We start from the raw sequence: 21,844 nt of genomic DNA, 5'->3' as shown, positions 1-21,844 counted from the left end.
CCCCCCGTTTTTGGTTTTTTTTTTTTTTTTTTTTTTTTTTTTTTAAATTATCCAGTGTAGTCTGCAGCATCCGCTTTGACTCTATCTTGTATCTTCGCTTAAATAAAGTGAATTCAGCATTTATGAGTGCACAACGTGTTCCATTTGAACTGATAAAGACGATCCTGCCAAGAAGTGGACCTTGCAGGAAGTGGTCAATCACCATTGGCACAATCACAACTATGGTAATCGAATCCAGAAATGACACGACAACGAGTACAGGAAACAAGATAAAGAGGACAGGGGTGGTTTCTTCTTCTTGGCTTTCTCTTGCGTCTGCTCTTGATTTCAACGACTCAGAGTTGAAACGTCAGGGTCCTAGAAAACAGAGAAGAAAAGACAATCGTGTGATTTGAAATCAGAAGTGAAATAATCTGATTGTTTTAAGATTGGGAACACAAGAGGACAAGGAATCTCAAAGGATGCCCTAAGTACCTTGAAATGAAAATGTTTGGATTAAAGGGAATGGGAAGTCAGGGATTTGGAATACAGTAACAGAGCAAAGGTAGAGTTAGCAAAATGTGCCAGAATTTGCGATACTTTGAATTTTGAGTCATTCTCGGATGTGGTCCATACAGAGAACTAAATGAGATATGGTCCACTTTAAACATTTGGTTCTTGTCACTGAGGCCATGGTGGTCAAACTCATTTTTGTTGTAGGCCACGTTGGAGTTAGGTCTTCTCTCGGAGGCCCTTATGGCAGTGAAACTACACAAATGTTTAATCGTCTCATCGCATTATTACATGTACACAACAAGTGAATGGATTACTAGTTTTGAAATCAGTCAACTATAATAATTTGTTCAGTTATTGCTCAAGGGAATAGCAACAGGGTCACTAAATAATTGCAACATCTCAAGGTTATTTATTACAGATGACAATTTAAACATTTTGGTACAGATAGTAGCAAGGCTCACGTAAGTTGACACGTATGATTTGCTTTCGCGGGCCACATAAAATGACGTGGCGGGCCGGATCTGGCCCGAGTTTGACTTAAGGCTTTTTCTCCTCATCGTATCATTTTTACGTGCCTGAATTTGCACACATCAACAAACGTTTCACTGTCCAGACTTGATGAATGAACGCGGAAACACCAAGGATTTATTGACAAATGAGGCTAGCTTCAAACATGGCAACACGGGCCTTTCCTGACTTTTTTTTTTTTTTTTTTAACACTAATAACAATGTGGGCAATGTGTGTGTCAATGAGATGGATAGAAAGGACAAATTTAATGCAGAGGGCAAGAAGTAATACAGGGTTTAGGCATTAAGTAATAACGTGGCGCAAGGGAAAATGTTCAACAGGTAGAACGTTGTGAACCGAAAACAGGAGCAATTAAAAAATGTTGGAAAGAAAGGCACCTGGGGAAAAACAGGAGACAAAGCGGGAATGAACAGTCGAAAGAAAAGACTGCAGGCGGAGGGAGCATGACAGGGGCAATTCATTCAGACATGACCCTCGAGTTTTATCTTTTTTGTTCATTTTGATTTGGGCAGGCTTTAAGGCATCTGACACGTTGCCGAAGATTATTCAAACTAAAATAATATTCTTATTAACCGCCAAGTCATTTCTGACCAAAATTACGATTTCAAGAAAAAAAAAAATCCCTCACTTGAAATATTTTTGCAGCAAAAACAGTACTTAGATGATGAAATCACATTTAATTTTGACAAATGAAAAAAAATCTCCATACTTAAAAGACCTTGTCATTTAGAAGAGGAGAAACATAAAGTGACGTGCAATATACCGTATTTCAGCCCAGTACTGTACATTTTATCTTGCCTGTCCATTTTCAAAAATTGAGATGATTAACTGCTTCAAAGAATTTTTGGGCTTTTTGGCAACCCTCCGCAGACAATCATGTTACCTTAAACGCAAGGTGGTAGGTGCATGGAACTCTGCCGAATGGGCGACAGAAAACCAACATTTTCCATGCAAAAATTAGAACGGAGTACGATAAGCCCGAACAAAATCTCCTCCAAGTCAGCAATGTTTACATGTGACTATCAGTCACATTCCAATAAGTGCATGCAATTCTACATTATCAATATTCCACTGTTTCTTTCTGACATTATATGATTTAGGGGTTAAATGTATTCGTCACAGTTTTTCACATTATTTACCGTCCTGACACAGCTATCACTACCATACTTTTAGACACCTCATGGTGGCAATCAACTACATCGCCGTTTACTCTGCACTGCAGAGGGATTTACATGCGGAGTGATAAGCTCAAAACCTGATCACATCGTATCTAAATTAGATGTGAAAAATACCCATTTGCAAAAGAGCAAGATACAAACTTTTGGGTCAGAGGCAGACAAGTATACTACAACCATTGGATGTCAATCATTTACTCTTTTGAGTCATCTCATTGTGAGCTCCAGGAGACTGTCAGATCTTAAAATTTCTCCACTCGCCCCTACGAGGCTGTCCTTCATCTGCTGGTAGAGGCATTGGAGACACGGAGAAGGAGAGAAAGAATCAGCAGCAGAGACAACAAACTAGAAAACTGTGAAACATCCAGACAGAGGGAAATCAAGAGTGAATCGCAGAGGGAGAATGAGAAACACAGCAGGAGGGGCAAAGAGGGAGATGCATTCACCGACACAGATGGCAGGAAAGAATGAAGCCAGGCATGAGGCTTGATAGAAAAATAGTGATGGTATTTTAAGGCACGGAGGAAGGACAGGTTACAAGGTTATGGTGGGGCCACGGGGATAACACACATGGCTTTTCACAAATACTTAAACACATCCTTGTGTGGAAATGAACTGTTTTCCAATTTTGGCTAACCTTGTGGGAGGCTGCACTGTTGCCCTTGCTTAAGGCGGTTCAACCTCGCACATTATATCTCTCAAATGCATTCACAGTCCTGCAGGCTTTTGGGAACTGGCCCTGAGTTTTTCTGTTTTTTTTTGTGCACACACAGATTTCCACTCCACTTCTAAGAACATTACATTGACCTCCCAGGGGGAACTTTGAACCCCTTTAACATGAGGGACTACACAGAGCAAGCTGTTCATTGGCCCCCATTGGAGATTTGGTAAAAGGATTGCTGTCCGACAATTCAACACATTTAAATCATACTCTGAACAGATGTCCCGTTGGGTTGACTGGTCTTCAATGCCAAACAATTAAGTCAATTAATTATGTGACAATAAGCTTATACTATAATCTCTGATCCACATATTATAATATACAGGCAGATTTTAATGATGATTTATAATACTGTGTGGGACACGCGCACACACACACACACACACATATACATATCCATCTATTTTCTAATCCGCTTATCCTCACGAGGGTCGTGGGCATGCTGGAGCCTATCCCAGCTGTCTTCGGGCAGTAGGCGGGGGGCACCCTGAACTGGTTGCCAGCCAATGGCAGGGCACACAGACAAACAACCATTAACACTCACAATCACACCGAGGGACAATTTTGAGTGTTCCATTAACCTGCCATGCATGTTTTTGGAATGTGGGAGGAAACCAGAGTACCCGGAGAAAACCCGTGCAAGCACGGGGAAAACATGTAAACTCCACACAGGCTGGATAGATATGTAATTATTTGATGATTAATCAGATTTCGGTAACAAAAACAGGTTTGGGCTACATCAACATTTTTTTCGGTTCATGGACCAAATCACCAATCATTTTACCAAAACAATCAATTGACTTAAAAACATGAAGTGAAGATTCTAAAGATAATTTCCCCTTTGTATTGAATCAGTCGAAGTCCTACTCAGTCATTCAAGCTCTTGATAATAATTATCACAAGACCTACCTTAGAATAAAAAGAGAAAACAAAACACAATGCTTACGTTCCCTAAACACCAAAACAATAACAATCTATGGAAACCAAAACTAACTAAAATACCACAATATATGTGTTCTCAATGCTGGCGCTCCTTTCTGACAACTGAGGCCCTGTAATGGGGTTTCTCTTCTTATCTGTCACATGCTGTGTTCTTCAGCCACTCTCACTAGGAAGCTCCCTCTGATCAGATCAATGTTTCCTGTCTCTGCAATGCAGCAAGCAGTGAAATGTATCACAGGCTCATTTTATACCCCGAGAAACCTAAATGTCTCCCTTCAGACACATTTAAGCGCCACTCCTCCATATGGTTTGCCCTAGAAGTGCCAAAGAGCGAATGTGGCAGCAAAGCAAATCAAGGTACGCAAAGGGACACCCGTCACTTGTTTGAGGTGCAGAAAATAATAAAATAATTATTGTACTCGTCTCGAGTGCGCAGACGGCTCACTGGATGTTAGTTAGAATGAAAGTATTCAGCCAAGTTTGGGTTAGAAGAGGCTTCGGTCAATCAATAAACTCCAGTAGTTGTTTGGTGCAAAACAGTGCACAGTTACTCAGTAAAATGGGATTGAGGTGTCTTTCTTTTTTTTTTTTTTTTTTTTTTGACAATGGCCTTTTTTTTTTTTTTTAATGAAGAGAAAATCTCATCACAGCGCGAACTCAATGAAAGATCTACCTGAAATTCTAGCCTGATGTATTTGTTATAAACACCTAAGGCCAATTTACTTGTGCAGACTTCCCTGTGCATGGTTTCAAATGTGAAAAAGATATGTTTTGGTTTGCCATCCAATTAGTCTTAAAAAAATGGGGGGAGGGCAGTGCATATTTTCTCATGATATAATCCCAGACTGCATGACTGTATATAAGGGTGTCTCGGTCAATTAACTGTTCTAATTGAGAGAGCTCATGAAGGTCAAAACTTTCCCTGAGCTAGATGGCTATAGCGTTATCTCCCCTCTGCCCTGTGTTAGTATCATCGGCTCAATGACACTTCATTTCCACCCACTCATAGAAGCTAATTGAATGACTAACCAGACCCTGATAGCAGATTTCAACTTCAGCTTTTTAAGCCTGACGTGTGAAATGGCGTGTCCGTTTATTCATTCTAATTTCCTGAGCAGATTGCAGTTGCAGTGCAAGTCTGCCGGAGCGAGCGACTTGAGTTCAGTGAAATTCTGCTTTTGTGAATTTCTTTTTTTTCTAGAAGATACAACTGATCAAATTTACAGGAAGATACGCGCTGAGTGCTTATTTCAGAGTTTGTTGTTTGAGGATGTGCATCCTGGGAATAAGTCAGTCATCATAAAGTTTTATTAGCTTTAGAATAGCCTGTTCTCCCCATGATTAAGTTGCTTAATAGTACAGTAATATTCGTCTTGCACAGGGCTGTTATCAAGGACACATTTTTAACGGTGGCCCAGAGGCAAGATGAGTTTTTTTTTCTTCTTCTTAACCTCTGACACAATCATTTGTGCTCTGCGATCCAAATTTACGCAGTTTAAGTTTGCAAAAAAGCATTGTAAGCTTTACAAAATGTGACTGTCAAACATTTCACAATCTTCATATCATGAAAATGAAACCAACTGAACCATTATTGCATCATATATCAGAATCTATCTGTGCAACTTTGGACTCATTCTGCTATGGCGGGTCACCTATGTATCGCCAAAAACATTCATGTGGCTATCTTGACTTGCATATGAACTTCAGTGACATCCCACTTGTGATGTTCGCCGACATTTTGCAGCCATAATAGCGTGATTTTTGAGATCACACACTGATGTTGGACAAGCAGGCGATTGCCAGATGGAAAAGAGTGATTAGTCACCCCAGGGAACGGGTGTCCCTCCTCTCGAGTCCGGTGGCGCCGTGCTTGACACAACAGTCAACACTGCGCATCGCACTTTGTGATGTATGGCTTGGACGCAGCTGCTCAACCATGGAAACCCATTCCATGAAGCCCCCTATGCGTTGCTCTTCAAGTAAAACGACTTCTAGAACTCTGTGGCAGAAGGTTGGCAACCTCTGCACACTATGCATCATTAGCCTTTAGTCATTTGTACGCCATGGAACATTTTCCTTTTGATAAAATGCGACGACATACCGGCGATTTGAATATCTCAGCTTTCGTGAGGCATGGCTGAGTCAAACATCTTGTCCAAGACCTTTTTTCGTTCATGTGACTCACTGTCACAATCGCGCCTTTCCGCTCCGCTCTTTTAAATGAACATACTTCATTCAAATCACAGTAAATACGTTTCTTGTTGTCGTTGTTGCATGGCTGTTTTTAGTTTCATCAAAGCCAGCCAGCTTTTTAATCACTGTACGGTAGTTTAAATCCCACCACCACCGTTTTCAGCTAGCTACTGTCTATCACTCATGGCAGATTTCCCTTTCGCATTGTTTGTGTGGCGTATTCCATATTGGTTACAGTGCTTCTGCTCCTATTATACATTATTACCCTGGAGAGGTTCACTTAGACTCTGACTGATTCTAAGGAAAATAGGCCAAATTTATACAGCAATCACTTGAGGGAGCGGAACCCAAAGCGTGAGTCGAAATTGTCATCAAAACGCGCACACAGACAGGCTGAAACTTGAGCAGTGTATTTGCCTCGTTATTTCCAGTAGTGCGAAGTTAGCAAGTATGAATACTTTGTACTGTATTACGGTAAAGAAGTATATACAGTATGATTACTTTTGAATCAGTGTATAGTTTGTTTATTTCTTTCTCCAAATAAAACGGGGGGGGGGGGGACAGACTCATTTTCTGATTTTGGATTTTGTGCGTTGAACATTTCATTTGCTTTGGATATTGTCATCGGCCGCGAGTTGCTGGACTTGGCGTCTTGTGAGGAAGAAGGAAATGGCTGTAAATAAAAACAATAATGCGTTACCTGATGCCACATATTATATAAAGTGATGGCAAAAGTATTTTCCAAACCCATTTTTTTTTTCCGTCATAGCCCCACTCGGTAAATATTGGAGATGACTGGCGCGCATAGAGTAAGGGACATTTTTTCTTCTTTGTTTTTGGGCTTGGTCTCTCATCGGGAAATGCTGCGACAGCTCCGAGATATTGCCTATATGGTGAGGTGCGGCATGTGGGTCATGACGTGACTTCGAGGTGACCCTACACGGCGCACACACACACACACACACACACACACACACACACACACACACACACACACACACACACACACACACACACACACACACACAGGACTCGCTCTCATGAAGGCCTGAGTTCTGACAGCTGAAAATATTGGTAAAGCATGCCAACTTCTCTCGAAACAAAGACATATGTGTCCAAACACGTCACGATCTATCAAATTACAAAGCGGATAATACTTCACTTTCTGAGACTGGATACCAATAAAACGAGGGTGTAATACATGAGTACAGAAAAAAGAAAACCAATTGCCTTTGAAGGGCGCTCATTGTGAGTGGTGGAGGTCAGGAAGTGTTTTTTTTTTTTTTTTTTTTAACACAGCTTTGTGTACTACTGTGCCTGTGTGCTTTGTACCCACTGATTATTTCATAGGTAGCATCAATTGAACGTATACTAGAGAAGTATAATGTAATTCATAACAATCTAATTAATGTGTAAATCACCCGAAGAATTTGCACAAAATAATTGATCACGAAATGCTTGTTCTACCAAAGGCTACAATATATGACTGTGAATGTACTCATCAAATTGTGTCTTTCTTTCCTCCAAGCTCCCTTCTTTCAATACGGCTTATTTCGATCATTCTCTTTCACACTCGCTCAGCTTCTACTATTCCCTTTAGCTTGATATGCATTTCACACTCTCAAAAATATCTTATTTTCCCCCCCCCACTCTCCATTTCTTGCTGTAAGACTCTTCCTCATTTCTTTATCCTATATCCATTCTTTCCCTGTGAACTGCTTTTTGCCCCCAGCTGCTTGCCTCCCCTCGCGATGCTCCTTGTCCGTTGGCTCTCTACCTGCCAGTTCCTTGGGGGAAGTGGGTTCTTTGACGACAGATGGCGGTCTGTTTTTCATCTCAATGGCCACCCTGGAGGCGAAGCGGGCTTTGTTGGGTGAAAGCGACTCCTCATTGGCCGTAAAGTCAGTCCGTGTTTTTATGTTCCTCCCACCGGCGTCCTCCACAACCAATGCAACAGTGTCTCTCAGGGTGTTACTCGGTGACAGGGCCCCAGAAGGACCCACCGCTTCTTCGTCCTGACTGTCAGTCACTTTTGATGCAGAGTGAGGCAGGACTTGGGCCTGACCTCCACCCCCTTGACCATTGCTCTGCTGTCTTGGCACGGTTGTAGAAATGGCTGATTTTCCATGAGCTGTCCCTTGCTGGCTATAAACCTTGTATCTTATCATCAGGATAATAATAAAAACCAAAACAGACGCCACGATAATTCCGCCGATGATGATGATCATAGTTCCTCCCAAGAAGTGACTGTGTAATGCCTGACACTGGCTGAATTCCGTGTCTGTCGTGAATGACAAGCAGCCCAGAGGACGTGTTGCAGTCAGTGAGGTGACAACATCGTCAAACACGGCAAGGACGCACAGGTCATAGCTTCTCCCGGCAGCAAGGTCACGAACCAGGAAGTCATTGGTGCTGGAGGGAATCATCCTAGAAAAGCAGAGACATCACAGAAAAAAAAAACAGGAGTGTAAGACACGAAACAAGCAGATGTCGTTGAACACCAACGGTATTTTAAAACAGCCTTTGTTGTTGAAATCCAATCATCACAGCTTCATTTCAAGTCTGTTTTCTCTGAGCTAAAAATTTCAATATCAACAGAGTGAAAAATGTCTTGTCGATTGAGCTTGGCCGGGAACAAAAGTGATACATTCATCGCATACATTTTTTACAAAACACAATCTGCAATATGTATTCCTGGAATGACGGATTATGGATGAACATTTTACCCACATCATCATCTAACACAGGGTAGTTTTGCAAGAGGACCTCAAAGGAAGTGGAACAGTGTGAGGAAGCAAAACAAAATGCATACTTCGTCGGCTAATTTCAGCTATGTTGAAAATTAATAGATTGTTTTAAATCACACCCTAAAAAAAGACATTAGGATAATGTTTACTTGAATTGCTTTCCTGTGTTCTCCTCTGTGTTCTGTATGTTTGCGGAAATAACATTCTTTTATTGTCTACGCAAGCTATTTTCTCCGGTAATCAAGCCGCCTGTGGCATCTAATAAATGCCAATTACTTTCCAGCCAGTGCATGAACTTCGCTCACTTTCATTCATCACCAGTTTCTAAATCAAAAAGAAACACAAATGATATTTTAAAAGTTCTATACACAATTTACTGTCAGCTCATGTCTGAAATTGAACACCCATCAAGACTCCGACCCGTTCCAGTGGGCTTCTGACCAGCGAATTTGTAGCGTTGTCTGTCCTGGTCTTTTGTCTTGTAATTGAGTACTGCAACTGTTTGTATTGTCTGATTTATGATGTTGACCTATTTGGTTCTTATTTCTGTCATTGTGGTTTTATATGTCTCACTGTGACATTTTTGTGTGTGTGTGTGTGTGTGTGTGTGTGTGTGTGTGTGTGTGTGTGTGTGTGTGTGTGTGTGTGTGTATGCATATACAACAGGAGTGCAGTTGTCCTGAGTGTCTGTGGTCACAAATGACATCGACAGATGCTAATCAGGCATCAGTGCTCTCACTCTGATCGCACATCATTATTGCAAGAAGAGCGACAGGTTCGTTAGGCATCCTCGTTATTAACGCAGTATCACAGGGCCAAATCCTGTGTACGCATTTTCCGGTGGAGAGAGTGACTGACATTTCCCTTCTCACAGCCTGTTAATGTCTGTCCATGAGCTTGACCTTTTCAGGCTATCTGCATTCAGTAAGGTTGGTTGATGGGAAGAAGCATTGTTAGTTAGTACTGTCCGTCAATCAACTGTAGGGCACTCAAAATGCTGACACATGCACGCACGCACGTACACACACACACACACACACACACACACACACACACACACACACACACACCACATGTCATGCTGCTACATTCAGAGCCCGGGGTTGTGACTGTTGATCTAAAAAGAACGTCAAGTGAATATTTATATTAATGCACTCTGTCTGTTTTTAAAATATTAATGTGCCAATTATTCATCAAGCGCAAGCAGGCCAGGACAGCGAAGGGTAAAGGTGTGATGGCAAAGTCACTACAGCAGACAAACATTGTGCATTCAGCTCCACACGCTGCACCATTTGAGCAAAAATAAATAAATAAAACCTTGAAACCAGATGTCAGCAACCAGAAGAAAATGGTTTTTGTTATTCTACATCATTAAATACTTAAAAAAAAAAACTAGAACAAATATCGCAAGATCATTGTCAGGTCAGTGTTGATTGTGCAGTATCCACAGAGATGCAATCTTTACTTCAGAAAACATGAATCCTGTAATTAATAATTCAGTGTAGTCATCTTGAAATGGAGGAATGTCCCCCTTCCTGTTGGGCTCTATCCAAAGCCCTGGAAGAAAAGTCTCAGCGCTTGGAAACTAAGGAGGGACATTTTTGGAAAGTTATTTAGGGCGCAGCGAGCAAAACAACTCTTGGTGGTTGAGGGTACTGTATATAAATGACATGCAAAAAAGTCAATTTGGATATCAACCCGAGTCTGCCAAAAAGACTTGAGAAACTTATTCAATATGAACACAGGCGACAATACAACAACATGAGATGAGGGAAGAAAAATGGAACTACAAAAGCAAAATAAATAAATAAATAAAATAAATGGCCGACAAAGGCAAACACGCTGCAGATGGCGAATTTCTACAAACACATGCAAAACCAAAAACACACAAACACATTAAAAAATGCTGCAGGAGAAAAATGCTACAAACAGAAACAAAGTGAAAGCACCAACTTACAAGTTGAATGAAGTGCAGCGTATTTTATTGCCATGAATTGTACAATGATGATATTTTATATGAAGTTAATGAATCAATCAGACAAACATTTCTTACTCCGCTGTGTTTTTCATGAGGAAAAACACACACGTCGTGCTCTGCTTTTCATCTTTGATAAATACACTGGAATGGAAATGCTGAAGAAGAAATGATCACACGTCTGCCTTGTTATTTATTGAACATCTTTGTCAGTGAACAAAAAAACTATTCCTCTGCCCCAAAAAATAAGTAGGATCACACACATCGCTGGAATATCCGTCATAGCTTAAAAGATTGTTGACTTTTCAATGATTAAAAAAAAAAAAGTTATTAGATCTGGGGCAAAAAAAAAAGTGCTCGCCCAAAATTCTGACAACCCCCAATAAATAAATAAATAATATTGAATAAAATAAAATGAATGCATCCTGTTCCAGGCTGGCATGGAATTGGCTGGCATCGAAAACATTTGGTAAATTTAATATTTTTTTCACAAATCCAAAGTCTTGAAAAAAGCTTGCTCACAATATTAATGGTTGAATTGTCAGATTCTTTCAGATGCGTTCCAATATTGATAATTGTGCGAACGGTAGCTTTTGTTTGAAGGTAATTCTCATACGACAGTTCAACGTTTTTTCACTGCTTCAAAATAATGAGTGCAATGACAACCTGCCATTTTAGGAATCTAAATATGTAGACATTTATATACATTTCTTATTTTAAGGATGTCATTAAAAAAATAGCAAGAGGTAGAGCAGATTTTCATGACAATCCTATAATGAGGCAGGGGAATGGCTGTATGTGTCCTTTCTGGAGCAAGGAAATAACATCCCTCTGTGTTAGACTGTGGTCAAAAATGACATGACCGCATGAAGGCGGACTACGGGGGACAGAGACGGCTGCCATAAAAGCATATTTCATATTGCCTGGGTGGCAAGATGTAATGGAGATGGACATATTGGATTAATTAAATTAAACTAATTTCCAAAATCTACAAATACCATCACGAGGGAAAAAGGCATGGCTTAATTTTCAACACTGCACATGTGAAGATAAGATAAGCAGGAATCAGGAAAAAAAAAAGGATTTAGAAATGCATGACTCACACTTACCCTCACTGAGGGTAAGGACAAATTTGATTCGATTGTCGGAATGAGATCAAGTCAGCATTAATCCCTAGTGTTAATAATGTCTTCAACAACAAGCCTTAACGTTTAACATTCACAGATGGATATATAAGTAATCCGGTCTAATAATAAGAGCGATACCGGATTTATAATGCCTTATCCTTGTGACTGAGTCACCCCCACTTTGTGAAGGAAAAATAAAAAATCCAAACACAGTATTTGGTTGAATGCTATCATGGAGGCAGCACGAGGATGGATTGTTAATGACTTTTGGGAAATGTTTATATTAAAAAAAAATCACCGATTTACTTTTTTCACAATTTGAGGCCATGTTCATTTGTTTAATTGGGAAATATATTACTCTTATTGGACAATTTGAGGCAACGCAATCTTTCTGGCAACATTCATCAAATACCTTTTCAACTTTAATCTACATTTGAGAAAAATGAGAGACACCTGAATAAACACACACACACACACACACACACACACACACACACACACACACACACACACACACCAAAAACATGCCTGACAAGTTAATGGAACACTCTAAATTGTCCGAAGGTGTGATTTTGAGTGTGAATGATTGTTCGTCTATGTGTGCCCTGTTATTGGCTTGTAACCGATTTAGGGTGTCCTACTGCCGCTCCAGCATGCCCGCGACCCGTGTGAGGAGATGTGCATTAGAAAATTGATAGATGGATTAATGTTGAGTATACATATATATCGTTGGTGTCAGGAGGAATCCACGTTCTCCCAAAATCAGCATTTTTCAGAAGACCCCAAAAATGACATTGTGTTTGGCTTGGCAAGTTCCACTATTTTCTGTGCAGGTCACAATTTTTCCACCTTGGTGGATGTCTGCGCTCCACTGAGTGACCAATGGTTTGTTTGCTGCAGGGCATTACTACCAGGCTTCATCAATGTTCTGCCCCCTTTCACTGTCATAAAGTGTGTCTGTGGGGAAATAAATAGCGGCCAGGATTCGAATTGCTCACTTCCCTCTACCTCAGTTTTCCCTTCCATTCCTTCCCCGAACAAACAGGAACAGATAATCTGGTCAGAGATTATTGTGAGATTAGTTGGGTCTGAGGTAGGTTCTGTGTTCGCACTATCATGTGGCGAGAGCCAGAATGTGAAGCATGAGAATTGAGAGGTTGGAGGGGGTTACAGGGACTGACTGTCGGATGACAAACGAACAGTTGGCCAGTTCAAGTCAACTACAAAGAAATAGACTGACAGATGAGACAAATACAATCACAAACAGGGAGGGGGGGGGGGTGCACAGACTGACATGCGGCCCAATCTGCACATGGCTGAGAGGTTGTTGAGCAGTCTGACTAATATTTATCTACAGACTGCAGTTGAAAAAGCTCCTGCACTGGTTATCTATCATGTTTTTTCTATAACCCAAAGAGCTCTCTGTCATTTTTCAGGTCGTGCTTCATGTGAAAACGCAAGCCACAAGCATTTAGCTTCCATTTCTTCTATGCATTTTTAAAGAGAATGTGCCATTTTGTAAATACAGTATGTTTCATATTTGATGATTTTGTTTTTTATGATGGCATACAGGACTCAACAACTCAACCATGCTCAACATTTAAGATGAGCTGAGACGAGGAGGCCAGGAAAACATTTGAAAGATTGCACGGGATGATAAAATAAGATGCTGGTTTGGGAATATGCGTGTGTGTGTGTGTATGTGTATGTGTATGTGTGTGTGTGTGTGTGTGTGTGTGTGTGTGTGTGTGTGTGTGTGTGTGTGTGTGTGTGTGTGTGTTTGCACACACATGTGTGTTTACGTCACCGTCACTCTCTTATGGTTTGGAAAGAAAGCCTCGATTGCTTCGAGTGTCTCAAGTGGAGTGAAAGCAATACATCAGCTGCTGATGCGTAATGAAATAAAAATGATGTAGGAGCTGTTAGAAGTGCTTTGGTAGACAGCACCACAACAATTGATCAAGGCAAACTAAAAGTATATTTTTGGAACAAATGCATATTTTATTGAAGATGTGTCACAGAGTTTGTCAGGTTTCCCAAGAGTCAGTTCTTGCCCTCCTGAAATTTGCATCGATTCCTGATACAAACTTGCAACCCACATAGTGAGTTGGAAAGTTGATACCTTGTTAAATATCAAAACATTTTACAAACCAAAATTAACCATCTTGGCATTAGTGAAGGGAAAATGAGCCATTGACTCATCCAAACCCTTCCAAATTACACCACAATGTGTCATATCAGCAATAGTCATTACCCATGTGCTCTCATTTCTAAAATGGTCTGAGTGCCGATGTAATGCAAAAAAAAAAAAAAAAGATTTTCCACTTTGCTTCTATGTGACATTCAGGTAGTTTCAACCTTCTTTCTTGCTGCAGTTTGAAGAAGGTGCCCTGCTTCAAACAGCAGACAGAAGGTTTAGCATATACAGTATTGGCTTATTAAGATACTGGCGTGCATTTATCACAAGGTCAAAAAAAAAAAATCACAAGACAATAATCTTGTCGTCTTGCAGCTCTGCTTCAAGTGGATGTGTAAATGCACATCTGTTCCCTGCAAATTCTGCCCAGTTAGCTTTAAGTGTTGACAATGTGCCCAGGAATTACCAATAAATTTGTCACTGCTATGGTGGTGATTCCAGGGATGTTGTCGATTTGTGTTGGTTCGTGTGAGAAGTATAATTTCCATGATAAATGCTTCAAGATTCATAAAGAATTATATACACACGCACGCACACGCGCACACACACACACACACACACACACACACACACACACACACAAGCGCGAAAGAACACCCCCAACGTACACTAGCAGAAAAAAAATACAGAATGGTTCATTACTGAAAAGAGGCGAAAGATAAAACCTGCTATAAAGGGACTCAAGGTCTTTTTTTTTTCCAGTTGATTTCAGCTGCCAATGGTCTCACAGGTTTTACATGGCTCCAAGTATATAATGGACAGGGAGCACACACACACACACACACACACACATATTTTGTGGCAGACATAACCACACAGGGGAAAATGTCAGTCTCTGTCAAGCAGAACAGTCTGACAGAATCAATTAGTAAGCTGGGATAATGGGGAATATGGCATTAAATTAAAGTGACAGTTTTCCCCATAGGCACAGTGCTCTCGAGGACATTAAACAACTAAACCAAGAGTGTGTGTGTGTGTGTGTGTGTGTGTGTGTGTGTGTGTGTGTGTGTGTGTGCGCGCGGATACACGTGTTTACATTTTTCTGTGCGTGCATGTGTGAGATTCGGGAATTTAACTGACAGTGGCATGGATTACTCAAATCAAATCACCACGCTCTAACCTTTGTCTCATTCTTGGAATTAAGATGTCATTACCGAAGCCAACCCAACCAAAACAATGCCGTGCATTATGCGATGTGTAACAATTGTGTTCAATCACCTGGCATTGTTGTGAAAACACTCCTGAACAACAATGGACAATGGTTGTTTTAGTTGCTCTTGCCTTTTCGCCCACACATACTGTACACCTGACAACCAATCTTCTTGAAGAGAAGTTGGGGAAAAAAAAAAAATAACATTGTAACTGCGTTGTTAAATCTTTGCATTGTTGACTCATAACATGACGTGCACTTTTCAAATATTTTTGGCTGCACCAATTGTCAATAATCTAAACACCTTCATGGCCTTGCTGCACGATTTTTTCTCCCGACGGATTTGTGAGATTCTAATTCCAGTACGAAGTCCCCGCGGTCTGGTACCGGACTGTGGACCGGCGGTTGGGGATTATTGCTATAAGGGAAATGATATCAGTCATGAATTTGTTTCATTTAGGCATCTTTTTGTGCCACCTTTATTACTCTGTTGGCTGTCAGATTTCACGCCAAATCAGCTTGCCATAAAACAAAGACTTTGTACCACTGCTTGGAATATACAGGTATAATGTTCACTATCAAGTCCTGATAAATGATTTACGGATCAAGATCAATTTATCCCTATGTGTCTGGAAGCTTACGACAATCTGAATTACAGTGTACACAATTTGTTGTCAGAATATTTTCTTCCAAACCCAAGTTTCATTTAAAAACATTGGAGCGGTTCATTGAGAACCGTGTATCTTGTATACTGCATGTGCACTATTTTTACTTCACCAGTGAACCAGGAGATTAGTGGGATTAATGTCACTGCGCTGGAACAAATTGTTTACAATAGCTTTTTTGTGAATCGCTTTAACTCTGCAGTGGGAACACTTATCCATTTGCCTTTCTGGACAAATCAAACCTGAGTCCCCGCTCCAATCCACAGCTGCGCCAAATTATGGCAGGAATAAGATTTGAATGAGATTGATATCGGATATCAGTCCAATATCAGACTAAAAGAAAGTGATCGGTCTACATCCAAAATCTCCGATATTAGCACTCATATGCAAGTAGTCTATCGTATTGTTCCTGCTGATATCGTATCAGATGGATATCAGTATTAGACAGTACTCTAGGCTGCCATATCGGTATTGTATCAGAGGTGACACCCCCTAATATGAATTGCCAAAAGGCCCGACTCAGAATCAGTTACCGGTAAAATAGTCATTGTCTAGGTTGCAATCTACTGCAGTGAATGTGATGTGTGTTTTGTGCAGCAATTTGCCTTAGTATAGATCTGAAGCGATCGACAATGGAGTACATTGTTTGGTGTAAATTATTCTGTTTGTCAATTCTGCGTGTACAGAATGGAGAGCAGACATCTGCTCGTATCTCTGTTTGCCTCTTCTGGCATTCAACTCTACTTATAATGTAGACTGGCAGGGAGAAGTTATGATTTTATGAACGGAAACGTTCCTGAAATCAAACAATTGTAGAAGCTACTTTTTTTTTCAGGAATTAAATGTGAATGTGAGGCACATAATGCTTTATTTATTTATTTGCAAAAAAATGAATTCACAAGCTCCCAGAAGTATGTTGGCTTTTGCAAATCTGTAAATAATAATGTAATCTCTCTGTAAATATTTGAAATCAATTGCATATATAAACAATGCAATGCTGCACCACTTGAATTCAATAGATCACACGCCACATAAATCCTCCCCAATAGTCTGGTATGCAAATTCAGTTTTTAAACAAACTGCAATCACAAAACCAGGCATTAATTTAACCCTGTTCAGCCATCAGGGTTGTTGAGAGATGGTGCAATGAGTGCCGGAGCATCCGCCTCTATCCCGTAAATGCCTAAAATATGTGTGTGAGCGTGAGTAAAAGCCTGTAGGTGGCCTTTCAACCTGATTGTAATGGAATCTTACCCATCTTTGACTTAAGTGAGTGTGTGACAGGGATACTATAGTTTTCGTTGTAGCATTTTTATTCAGTTTTCTGTTTTGTTTTTTTAAATTTAGTTCGTTTTAATTAGTTCTCATGGCAGGTTTGTGTTATGTATTTTGTTTTTCCAGTGTTCCCCTGCAAGTGTTTTTTTTTGTTAATACATTTTGTTCAGTACTCCCTGGCTCTCCTGGGTCCACTACCACCGCGCACACGTGACAGATTTGCTTAACAAACAGATCAGTTTGGAACCACAGCTACTTTGTGGCCGCAAATTAGTGTGCTGTGGCCACGAATTAGCGAATTGTTCTATAATGTGGGCACAATTCGTTTATCTTCCCCCGTATCATGTCAGGGGTTCTTTCTCTTGTGTTTTGAAATACGTCAGCAGCAAGCAGATCATTTCACCTCATACAAAGTACAGAGTGTAATGCGTTTTACAGTTACGATTTTTTAGCTCGGGCGTTTCATATTCTTCCTTGTGTCACTTTTAAATTGAAGCGACTGTCCCTCCAAAAAGGTCTCTGCACATTCCAGCCATCAAGTCCAGTGTCCCTGACACTTCTAAACAGATTAGACTGTACAAGAGCCAGACAGGACAATTTTCTCCTTGCCTTAGGTTGTCAAAGTAGCGCGTCATGCCCATCTAATCACATGCCAAGAAAGTCACATGCAAAAAAGAACAGTTGTCAACAATGTTGAAACGAGAAGAAGGGTTAGCAATTCAAATTTCAGGCCATGAAAATCCACAGAAGGTGAATTGAAGTCCAAATCAAGAAGTGAAGAGCTTTAGATTCCATTTCTGTTGTGACTTCATCATTTGTTTAAATTTCACATTGTTGTGCATAAACCACACCCAAGACATCCAATACAGAAGATATGGTATCATAAAACAGATTGCAGCAGAGCCACTTTGATGCCTCAATTGCAACCAACACTGAGGCACTGTCTGCTCCTCTACCTCAGTTGGTTTGTGGCCTCTGCATGTCCACTTCACTTAGTGAGTAATTTTTCCCGCAGCCCGCTCTAAGAAACACTAAGGCGCATTGCTAATTCGGCGACCTTGAAACACCAGACGGCAGAAAAATGTGAGTTTCTTGAAAATAGGAAAACTGTAACTTTTTTGGGGGGGTGAAATTCCATGTACTGGGACCCCATCACTCCCCTCACTTTCAATGCATGGATAAATCACATTAATAACGGTAATTTGAATTAAGAATAATCAAATAGCCAATCTGTATGATGAGCACAGGGCAACGGTACTCACGGAAGCTGGTGCTATAGCTCCTCGACCCCACAAGTCTGCAGCCGAATACGACTCCCCATTTCTCCAAACGAACACATATTTGTATCTGTTCACACCTGTCGGTGTGTCATTTTTTGTCAACAGGAGTGGACGCTCCCTAAACCAGTTTTGGGTTACATTTTCAAAAGTATTTGCCAGATTTATTCCCCATTTGTCAACGCAGCCGATCCGCAAATTGTCCATGGCTCATCAAGCGCAGGATGTAGAGGGCAGTTCCAAAGAGAGAAAGAGATGACCGTGAGAGAGAGAGAGAGAGAAAGATGGGAATGGATTGATTTAAAATGAGGCGTGGAAAGTGGGGAGAATGTGTTAAATAGACTTTAAGAGAGAATGTGGACTGAAATATAGAGCATTAGAGTGACAAAAAAATCGAAAATGGATGCAGTGGATGACATTTTGGGGAATGAGCTGCACTGACACTGGGGGAAGTGTATTTAGTTCCAATGGTGGATTAAAGCCTAATTTTACATCAATCTAAGTGGGCCATAGGGGGAGAGAGCGAGGCTGAGGCTGACGCTTGTTCGTGGCTTAAAAGTCAAGGCTGTAAAGGCTTGTAAAGGCTGCAAAAGCTGTTTGATTTCAAGTTGTATTCGATAGACAGTGCAGGTTTTGAAGAGCTCAAGAAAAGCACGTTTCATTCAATACTGCCAAGTAGTTTCAACAGGCCTGTTTAAAATTCTACTTGGAATGCATCTCGAGTCATGCCGCTGTAACTCAATACAGTACCTCCTTTTGTGGAATAATTTTCTGTTGTTGTGTCTTACTTTACATTGCCTTTAAAGCATCACATCTGTTGTTACAAATGATGTGGTTGGTGTCATTTTTGTTCAAATCTTTATATTCTTGAATTACTGAACCCTTCTAACTCACGCGTATAAGGGCATTTTTGTTCTGTTTGTGTTTGGCTAATCTGGGTCAAGCAGGGTTTGGTTTATGGCCCAGTATGGCCCTGCAGTAAAATGAGAAAGTAGGATTAGAGACTGTCTAATCTTACATTTCCGAGCAATAGTGCTACAGCCTGGGATTTCACTGGCATATTTTTCAAGTTATTGAGACAGAGTGACTGTCAGTTAATTGTATTCGCTGATTTAGTTACTTTAAATCGCAAATGTGAGTTTTCCACACGCACATGCCGGGAGATTAAGAAGTGCATTTCTAAAGTTAGAGATTCCTCACACTTTTCTGATTTGAGAGACGTGCATTAAAATCGGATTAATTTAAAAACACGATACCTTATACGAACGCGGTGGTGAAAAATACACACGTCGAATACTACAGAAATAAATGAACATGTGGATATAAACTGGAGTCCTAGGGAGTATATATGATCACAATGTAGAAAAAGAGGTATAAGAGTTATAAATGAAATTATTCTTGGACTTTCACCATGATTTGAGTTATGTCCAGTCAGAAGGCTTTTCTTGCATATTTTTCTTTGGAGGGTGACTTCACAAGGGGATGACCATGTCATATTTAAATGCCATTGATTTGAAGTGCAAATAGGTGCAGTACATAACATTACTTCTAAAGTTCGATTGGATGCATCATAATATACAGTAAAAGCATTCATGAGACAGCTGGAGTCACTGTTTTGTTTTTTTTCAATGTACATAGCCTTCTCTCCCTTATTGTACACACAAACAGATTCATTCTAACATCATTGCTTACTTTTCTTTCCTTACTGCCAAACAGCAAGACATCTAGACTTTCAGATTTATGGGTGTTTATTCCTCTTGAGAGGTAGCGACTGTATTCGACTGCATTACAAAAATGACCAGAACATGCAATGACACCATTAACAGAAAACATTGACAAGTAAAGAAATGAGAGTAGCTTTCCAAAATAACGAAAAGAGTAAATCATTTCAAATTGCTTCCAGATGAGGGGATATCAATCGATTCTGGAGGGAGGGATGTGTGGGAGATGGTGTTTGATTGTGGGCTTGTTCCGCCTTCAGAGTCGAGCCAGACTCTCGTCTTATCAGTTGTATAAACATGCCCTTTGTTTTGGGATGGTGGCACACTTTGGAGAATTTTGGCAGTCAGTAATTTAATCCACTGCTTATTGAAATGAATCCCATCGCTTTGAAAAATATAGGTATTTATAAACGTATTAAAATAGACAGTGCTGGAAAAGGCAGCAGGCAATAGATGAACGTGTTGAAACTTTGAGGTACCACTTGAGGTATCACGGTATTTAATTTTTGGCGTTATTATCACTGCCTGTAGTATTTTTTTGGTTTGTTTTTTTGAGCATTGACTAAAATTGTTTTCCTTTCAGAACTCAGGCAAGGATTGAAGTCAAGATGAATGAAGCGTGGTGATTTTCATCTTGGGTAGTTGGTGCCTCGCTCATGTCTTAAAAGCTCATTTACTGGTCCGAGACCCTTTGTGAGGACTCCCAACAGCAGCTTCTCTCCATGGAGCTGAGCAAGAGTCCTTCCTCATGAGGCAGTGTGCTGTCCATGCGTTATCCTTAACTTCCTCTCCTTTGCTTCTGCATTTCACCTTCTATCTTTGAGTCTTCTTCATCAAACTGTTTTTTTTTTCCTTCTTGCCCTTTTGCCATTACTCCCTCACCCTCGTTTCATCTTGGCTTTTGCCCTTCAACACTCCTTCACTCTTTCCCCAACTTCTTCTGCTTATATCCCACCTTCACTCGCGGACTCCACCCACTACTTTTGCGTCTCCTTATCCCCGTAGCTCAGCACCGATATATTATGGAACTTAAAAGGAATGGGCGCACTGTGCCGGCATGAAGTAAGCACGACTTGTACAGATGGGGCAAGGGCCAAATGCTTAAAAGATGTCTGGGTTTTTTTCTTTTTTGCCAATTTAACAAAAAGAAGAGCAAGAAGAAGCACAGCAAGTCATTTTCTTTTCTTTTTTTTTTAATATATTTAATTGTTGTGGTTGATAGTGCTGGATGACAACTTTATTTAATGAATCTTGTTCTTTGCAGTTTAAGGCTTATAGTCAGTTTGCCTAATAAACTGTAAGCAAGCGTTATACCTTTATGCCTGCAGTTATTTTCCGACAGTGACTCTTGCACTGCGATTGACTGCCGACCACTTTAGGATTTATCCGGACTAGCGGCCCAAAAAACAGCTGGGATAGGTTCCAGCATGCCCGTGACACTTGTGGGTAATAATGGATGCATGTTTTTTTTTTTTTTGTATTGCATTACAATAGGATAAGAACACTGAGTTGGTTTAAGGAGCGAGTACATTCATTTCTCTTGGTCTACATGTAAGATTTTTTTTTTTTTTTTCTGCTTGGCTCTCGACGAAGGCGGACGCTTTTTTGCCCTGCTCCTGCTCCTCACCCCCCCCCCCCTCCCGCGCTCAACAGAT

At 40.5% G+C, this 21,844-nt stretch overlaps 1 protein-coding gene across 4 annotated transcripts in view; it reads right to left on the bottom strand.

The window, feature by feature from the left end:
* Position 1: 1 nt before the first annotated feature.
* The window catches only part of LOC109525506 (leucine-rich repeat and fibronectin type III domain-containing protein 1-like protein), an 83,822-nt gene continuing 61,979 nt past the window's right edge, over positions 2-21,844 (bottom strand). For 3 of the 4 annotated variants that reach the window (XM_019886052.1, XM_019886053.1, XM_019886054.1), the window contains exon 9: positions 7,699-8,482. In XM_019886052.1, the coding sequence (XP_019741611.1) occupies positions 7,747-8,482 (736 nt within the window). In that variant the 3' untranslated portion in view covers positions 7,699-7,746. Of the gene's footprint in view, positions 358-7,698; positions 8,483-21,844 lie in introns of those variants that run through there. The other variant, XM_019886055.1, reaches the window with a different exon arrangement.

Source organism: Hippocampus comes, unplaced genomic scaffold, assembly GCF_001891065.2.
Source record: "Hippocampus comes isolate QL1 unplaced genomic scaffold, H_comes_QL1_v1.1 scaffold29, whole genome shotgun sequence".
NCBI classification, from domain to species: Eukaryota; Metazoa; Chordata; class Actinopteri; order Syngnathiformes; family Syngnathidae; genus Hippocampus; species Hippocampus comes.
This window is presented reverse-complemented; position numbering and strand designations above follow the sequence as displayed.